The sequence below is a fragment of the Procambarus clarkii genome, chromosome 46 (assembly GCF_040958095.1).
Source record: "Procambarus clarkii isolate CNS0578487 chromosome 46, FALCON_Pclarkii_2.0, whole genome shotgun sequence".
Lineage (NCBI taxonomy): Eukaryota > Metazoa > Arthropoda > Malacostraca > Decapoda > Cambaridae > Procambarus > Procambarus clarkii.
This window is the reverse complement of record NC_091195.1, coordinates 19,315,907-19,323,647: the sequence shown is the minus strand read 5'-3', so window position 1 is coordinate 19,323,647 and position 7,741 is coordinate 19,315,907. Positions and strand designations below refer to the sequence as shown.

At 40.8% G+C, this 7,741-nt stretch overlaps 2 protein-coding genes across 4 annotated transcripts in view; one reads left to right on the top strand and one right to left on the bottom strand.

Annotated features, from left to right (window-relative positions):
* The window catches only part of LOC123770486 (protein tramtrack, alpha isoform), an 11,732-nt gene extending 10,670 nt beyond the window's left edge, over positions 1–1,062 (top strand). For both annotated transcript variants that reach the window (XM_069301760.1, XM_069301759.1), the window contains one exon: positions 53–1,062. In XM_069301760.1, the coding sequence (XP_069157861.1) occupies positions 53–730 (678 nt within the window). In that variant the 3' untranslated portion in view covers positions 731–1,062. The remainder of the gene's footprint in view (positions 1–52) is intronic.
* The window catches only part of LOC123770487 (quinone oxidoreductase), a 94,596-nt gene extending 88,528 nt beyond the window's left edge, over positions 1–6,068 (bottom strand). Inside the window, exons 1-2 of one of the 2 annotated variants that reach the window (XM_069301766.1) lie at positions 5,829–6,068; positions 3,460–3,580 (exon numbers count right to left, since the gene is read on the bottom strand). The gene's annotated coding sequence lies outside the window, so the exon portion shown is untranslated. The remainder of the gene's footprint in view (positions 1–3,459; positions 3,581–5,828) is intronic. The other variant, XM_069301763.1, reaches the window with a different exon arrangement.
* Between the last annotated feature and the right edge of the window lie 1,673 nt (positions 6,069–7,741).

Here is a 7,741-nt window from a genome sequence, read left to right as displayed (position 1 = left end):
CCTACTCGTAGATGTTTGCAATTCTTTAATTATTCATTTACTTGTTTTGCAGGTAATTGACAGTGAGCCAGCAAGGCCTTCACACGAGATTATGGAGCAGGAGCATCAGGGGAGCAGCAGCCACAGTAGTCATCTTCTAGTAAAAGTTCCTCCTACATACCGCTCACATGCTTCCCTGAGTCAGTTCAGCTTGCAAGTACACAATCAACAGCTTGGGGGACCTGTTATTGTCAATGGCCGAGCACCTCTCCCAGAAAACTTTTCAAACTCTTCGGGTAACAGAGCGGCATTACAACAGACTAATGTTCCGCTGAATCTAACAGGCCATAACAAATCGCCAGATGACACGGAAAAGGAAGATAAAGATCCATTTTTTGGCAAGATCTTGACAAATCGCAAGAAAAGACTTCGTGGGCCAAAATCCTGGGAGTATCTGGTACGTCTTCTCAAGGATCCCACAACTAATCCATCCCTCATCCGCTGGGAGAACGAAACCTCGGGAGTGTTCCGGCTCGTTCAACCTTCGGTCATAGCGCAGCGGTGGGGAAGGCGGACCGGTAGACATGCCGGCGAGACTTTGAGCTATGAAAACTTTGCCAGGGGACTACGCTACCACTATGCCACTGGAGCCCTTTTGCCCGTGTCAGAGAGAAGCTTTGTATACCGGTTTGGGCCTAAAGCTCTCAAAGTTTTGAAGGAATGTAATTCATCAGAATTCCCATATATATGATAGACGAGATTACAGAATTTCCAAAGTTGTGTATACTGTATCTCAGTGAATCCAATTATCTGTGATTTTAACCATTATGACAATACAGTTGTTAATGTTAAATAAAGTATTGCCATTTGGTTTCAATATATTACTGTTTTAATAAAAATGGTTATTATTTGTTATAAAATTTGCTTTATAAATGTAGCATATAAAAGTTATGGGATAAAAAAAAAAATTGGAATGTCATTTAATCCTTAGTTGAATTTCGATAAGGTAGCAACTTTATTTGATAAAGCAATCATCATTACAGTACTACACATATCATGTCAAATATATATAGTGTATTATTACTTGATTATTTATATAGCCATTTCAGTTATTATATTGTGCTGTACGAGTTACTTTTATTTCTAATGCATGCTATATAATGTTAGTGTTCCCTCTTGCTAAAACTGAAGTCAAAATCAGAAAGTGAAGAGATTAATGTCAACACATTAAGCAGTCCCCGTGGTGAAGCGGTAAGATACTCGCTTGGCGTTTCACGAGCGCTTTGATTTGGGTTCATGTCTTGGCCGGGGGAGGATTGACTGGGTGCCAATCCTTAACTGTAGCCTCTGTTCACCCAGCAGTGAATGGGTACCTGGTTATTAAACGATTTGGCGGGTCGAGTTCCAGGGAAAATTAGGATTAAGAACTTGCTCGAAACACTATACGAGCTAGTGGCTGTTCAAGAATGTAAGAACTCTTGTATATAGTGTATGATTATATATAAATGATTACTCTGCGTAATTACAGTGACATGGCAGATCCATCCAAATAATGTTTCAGCCTTTAAACTATGCAATACTTGTACATTAAGGGTCCTATAGCATGGTGGTCTAAGCATTCGGCCCACAATCTGTAGATCCTGAGTCTGATCCTTGGGCGAGGCAGAAATAGGTAGTAAATAGGTATCAGAGTTAGTCAATTGTTGTAGGTTGTATCCTGGAGAAGGTCAGAAACTGACCTAGGGAAGGTCAGAAATTGACCTAGGGAGGCATAGACTGACCTAAGTACAGACATTCTGTCCCGGACAATGGGAATTATTAATACCGTCTACAGCTTTGTAACTTAACTCGGCGGCTTCTACACAAAATGGGGTTAGGCCTAGTGCAGGCTCGTCGCAGCTATGTTTACTCTCACCTAACACAATGTTGAAAAAATTAATTCTTATACACTGCTAGTGCTCATTATTTGCAATGCACGGAGTGATAATTAGTGAGCTCTGAGCTATCAAACATAGTATATGGAATGCACAATGAAATCACAACAGCAAGATGCAGTGTATGTAAGAGAAAATCTTTTCGAAACAAAATAATAGAATTGGACTTCATTACCTACACGAAAGCATGAGCAGTGGACGAGTAACATAAAAATTGGATTTGGTACTCGCTCGGTGCCTTCTAAACCCTTTGTATAGTTAGGAATGCATTAGGCAGGTTGTGTTACTTTTAAACCCATCGTGGTCTAGTGGATAATACAGTACATTCTTCTTAGCTGATCTAAAACGCAAGTTCGATTCCATTGTATTGCTCCAAAAAGATTTTTGCATTGTATATGGAATCTTTGATTTTCATAGATGTTAAAGAACGGGCAAGAAATTGTCTTGAAGAAGGTGTTACTTCTATTTTTGAAGCTATCAAGAGAATTTGGACATTCTTGACTAAAGTATTTTTTACCCAGAGGGCACCGCTGGTTGAAAGTGACCGATGTTATACATTAAATCGAATGTAACGTGGGTGACTTTCAACCAATGTTGCCCACTGGGTGTGTCTTCACCTCAACTCTCTACTTCTCCTATGAAGTCTGGCAAGACATTTTTTAACATTCATCTTTCCAATCCTCGGTTGTTCCGTTTGCACTTTGTTAAGGCTTTTATTGATATTTTTCTATGCATCAACCTCAACAGGTTAGGTGGGTTGCTTAGGTTTGCATGTTTCTGATTAGGCAAAAGAGATGCATTTTTTTTGGAGTGGCAAATTGAGAGAATGGGCCACCCAGCGACACCAATCGTGCTCAATTCGTCTCTGTATTCCCTAATTAATATATATTTTCCTCACACAAAACAAAATAAATTCACCATGCTAAACAGTAAATACAATAATACTAAAAAAAAAAAACAGAAAATGGAATTTAACCTTTTCAAGCAAGATTTTTGTATCTTGTTTGGCATCTCTTTGTACAGCTGACTACATTCTCACCCCACAATTGAGGATCCCAGATTCAATTCCCAGGTGGGACAGAATGGTTTGGCTCCTTTCATTTCACCTAATGCCTCTGTTCACCTAGCAGTAAATAAGTACCCGGCAGTTAGGCAACTGTTGTAGGGTTGTATCCTAGGGGAGGGTCGGTAATTCGACTTTAGGGGGGAACCTTGATACAGAACAAGCGTGAAGTATATATAGATACACAGGCTCCCTGCCCCAACAAAACTAATCAAATGATAAGCAATACACTGTTTTGTATTCTATTATGTCTAAAAGCATCTCTTTTAGGAGCTTATTATTTACCATAATAAATTTTATGGTTCTGCATGGATAACTTGAGCTAAGCATGGACAAGAGTAACACTATAAAGCATAAAAAATCCTGAAGTCTGCTTGTAGCTCATTTTGCATCTATGTACAGTACTTTTACCTAAATAAACTACCATTACTATTATTATTGTTATAAAGTTTGAGCCTAGAGGTAAAAATGCAAAAATCTCACCTTGATTAGGCTGTGTCTGAAAACGTTTCCATTAAAGACTGGTATGTGCATCACATTCCAAAAGGATTCACGGTCCACGTACATCTCCTTACACCATCAATGGGTGTGAAGAGAGAGAACTCTGCAACATCAAATCAAATTTAACCAAGCGTCTCTTTTGTAAGAATCGGAAAAAAAACAAGGAATTATAAAAACACAAAATCTCAAAGACTCAACTATGGGCCTGGCTAATTTAATGGAGAATTATACGAATAAAAATAACACTGTTGCCCTTAGGCCAATAAATGGTTCTTACAAAAATCAAGAAAAGGTTATTTATTGATTTGTTAAATTTAAGACTTTATATTTAATGTTTTATTTTATTTTCAGACAGAGGTATGGTCCACAACAAGGCATATTATATGTAATAAATAAGGTCAAAGACCAGCCCCAAAATCAGCCCATAAATTGTGGGCTGATTTTGCCCATAATCAGCCCATAAATTGTGGGCTGATTTTTTTGCCTAAATTAAATGAAAATGTTACGGACACACACTAACCACACAATGCTACCTTGCACATTAATACGAGACTTTAACAGGCACGGTGGTTCCCCAGAAACGATTCACTGAACATAGAATCTTTTTATGCGAGTTTTCGAATGCAGGAAGAACACAGTCAAAAATATTACAAGTAAAAAGAGTACAGAAACACAATTCTCCCACGTTCCATAATATCAGATCTTAACACTCAGCAGTTTCCGAGAAATGAACTGCCAAACATTGGGATACCAGTCACCTATCTCCGCACCTCTGAGGACTAGTTTCCAATACATCGGCAGGTTATAATATAGTCCATAATAGACTTTGTTCTACTGGCAAAAACTTCTCGTACAAATGCGTGATGCTGTATGTTTCTCTGTACAGAGACTCTCACTAGCGAGTCGAGAGACTTACTTTGTGATGAAGCAAAATGTTACCATAATTTGTCAATATCTTTGTAGCTACATGTAATTTTTACCAAACAACATCTCTTTTGAATGATACCATACATTATACAATAAACCTAACAAGAGATAATTTTGACTCCGTGAACACCAATAACTTTCTTAAGCATCTGAAGACTAATGACATTCCTCTATATGACTCTATATTATTATTATTATTTTTTTTTTCTTTTCAATTCTATAATACAATTAATATAAATAAATAAATAAATAAATATGTTTATTCAGGTAAGGTACATACATACAAGTGATGTTACATTAATGGATTGATATATAGGTAGAGCTAGTACATACAATGCCTAAAGCCACTATTACGCAATGCGTTTCGGGCAAACATGATGAATAGATATATATGATGTATGCAAATATGATGAATAGATGAGTGATATTCTTCTTATTTTAATATCTATTGCCTTCTTTCCCTACAACATCATGATTGAACGTATAGGTACATACTGTATGCATGTACAAGATTAACAAAAGGTTTCAGATTTTAAAAAAAGAATTCTTAATCAATGGACATACAAGCAATCTTCTATATAATAAGAATAATAATTAAAATGTTATATTCCTGAAAAAAAGTTCAATTAAAATATGTGCAAATTATACTTAAAGGTATCTGAGAAAATAAAAAATGTTGTGTTTCAAAGGTTTCACAAAGTCCACAGCTTCCCACAAAGTACCAATTAGAACATTACTATTTAATTCTCCCTCCATTTTCCCGCCACAAACTGAATACACAAGAAAACTTGGGATGCACAATGATGCATAAACATAAACTAAATATATAAATATATATATATAAATATATATATATAAATATATATATATATATATATATATATATATATATATATATATATATATATATATTCATATATATATATATATATATATTCATATATATATATATTCATATATATATATATTCATATATATTTATGAATATATATTCATAAATCACATGAAGATAGTGAGTGGGAATGCAACTTACTGCTGAGAATCTGGTAAATTTGCTCTCGTCTGCATGTATCCAAATATAATTAAAATAATTAATTGTGTTGGGCACAGGAAGCCAGAGTGTATGCATACACAGTGGACTTATATCGAGGTAAGACATATCGAATATGCATAATTAAATATCATGTAAATACCAACTCCCTACATATAACTCGTGTACCGATTGTACAAACTGTAACAGCAGCAATGGTCTCATAAAACAGTTGGCTTCGCTCCTGACTCACAATCGGGGATCTCGGGTTTAATTGTTCGGGAGGACAGAAATAGGTGGACTCATTTCCTTACACGTGATGCCTCTGTTCACCTTGCCTTAAACAGATAGGAGAATAATTCTCAAAATTCCTGTACATATTACCTGTACTCACCTAGTTGTGCTCGAGGGGGGCCTGTGTAGCTGTTACTTGTTAAAGTCATCTTGCAATGCTGGTTATACTTGGCTTAATTTTAATTTTGCAACGAGGGGCGAGTTTATTGGGCAGCGTCACTCATCCTGTGAGTGGACACACCGCCATAGTGACAGTATTGGGCAGCGTCACTCATCCTGTGAGCGGACACACCGCCATAGTGACAGTATTGGGCAGCGCCACTCATCCTGTGAGTGGACACACCACCATAGTGACAGTATTGGGCAGCGCCACTCATCCTGTGAGTGAACACACCGCCATAGTGACAGTATTGGGCAGCGCCACTCATCCTGCGAGTGGACACACCACCATAGTGACAGTATTGGGCAGCGCCACTCATCCTGCGAGTGGACACACCACCATAGTGACAGTATTGGGCAGCGCCACTCATCCTGCGAGTGGACACACCACCATAGTGACAGTATTGGGCAGCGCCACTCATCCTGTGAGTGGACACACCACCATAGTGACAGTATTGGGCAGCGCCACTCATCCTGTGAGTGGACACACCGCCATAGTGACAGTATTGGGCAGCGCCACTCATCCTGTGAGTGGACACACCGCCATAGTGACAGTATTGGGCAGCGTCACTCATCCTGTGAGTGGACACACCGCCATAGTGACAGTATTGGGCAGCGTCACTCATCCTGTGAGTGGACACACCGCCATAGTGACAGTATTGGGCAGCGTCACTCATCCTGTGAGTGGACACACCGCCATAGTGACAGTATTGGGCAGCGTCACTCATCCTGTGAGTGGACACACCGCCATAGTGACAGTATTGGGCAGCGTCACTCATCCTGTGAGTGGACACACCGCCATAGTGACAGTATTGGGCAGCGCCACTCATCCTGTGAGTGGACACACCGCCTTAGTGACAGTATTGGGCAGCGCCACTCATCCTGTGAGTGGACACACCGCCATAGTGACAGTATTGGGCAGCGCCACTCATCCTGTGAGTGGACACACCGCCATAGTGACAGTATTAGGCAGCGCCACTCATCCTGTGAGTGGACACACCGCCATAGTGACAGTATTGGGCAGCGTCACTCATCCTGTGGGTGGACACACCGCCATAGTGACAGTATTGGGCAGCGCCACTCATCCTGTGAGTGGACACACCGCCTTAGTGACAGTATTGGGCAGCGCCACTCATCCTGTGAGTGGACACACCGCCATAGTGACAGTATTGGGCAGCGCCACTCATCCTGTGAGTGGACACACCGCCATAGTGACAGTATTGGGCAGCGCCACTCATCCTGTGAGTGGACACACCACCATAGTGACAGTATTGGGCAGCGTCACTCATCCTGTGGGTGGACACACCGCCATAGTGACAGTATTGGGCAGCGTCACTCATCCTGTGGGTGGACACACCGCCATAGTGACAGTATTGGGCAGCGCCACTCATCCTGTGAGTGGACACACCGCCTTAGTGACAGTATTGGGCAGCGCCACTCATCCTGTGAGTGGACACACCACCATAGTGACAGTATTGGGCAGCGCCACTCATCCTGTGAGTGGACACACCGCCATAGTGACAGTATTGGGCAGCGCCACTCATCCTGTGAGTGGACACACCGCCATAGTGACAGTATTGGGCAGCGCCACTCATCTTGTGAGTGGACACACCACCATAGTGACAGTATTGGGCAGCGCCACTCATCCTGTGAGTGGACACAGCGCCATAGTGACAGTATTGGCCAGCGTCACTCATCCTGTGAGTGGACACACCACCATAGTGACAGTATTGGGCAGCGCCACTCATCCTGTGAGTGGACACACCGCCATAGTGACAGTATTGGGCAGCGCCACTCATCCTGTGAGTGGACACACCGCCATAGTGACAGTATTGGGCAGCGCCACTCATCTTG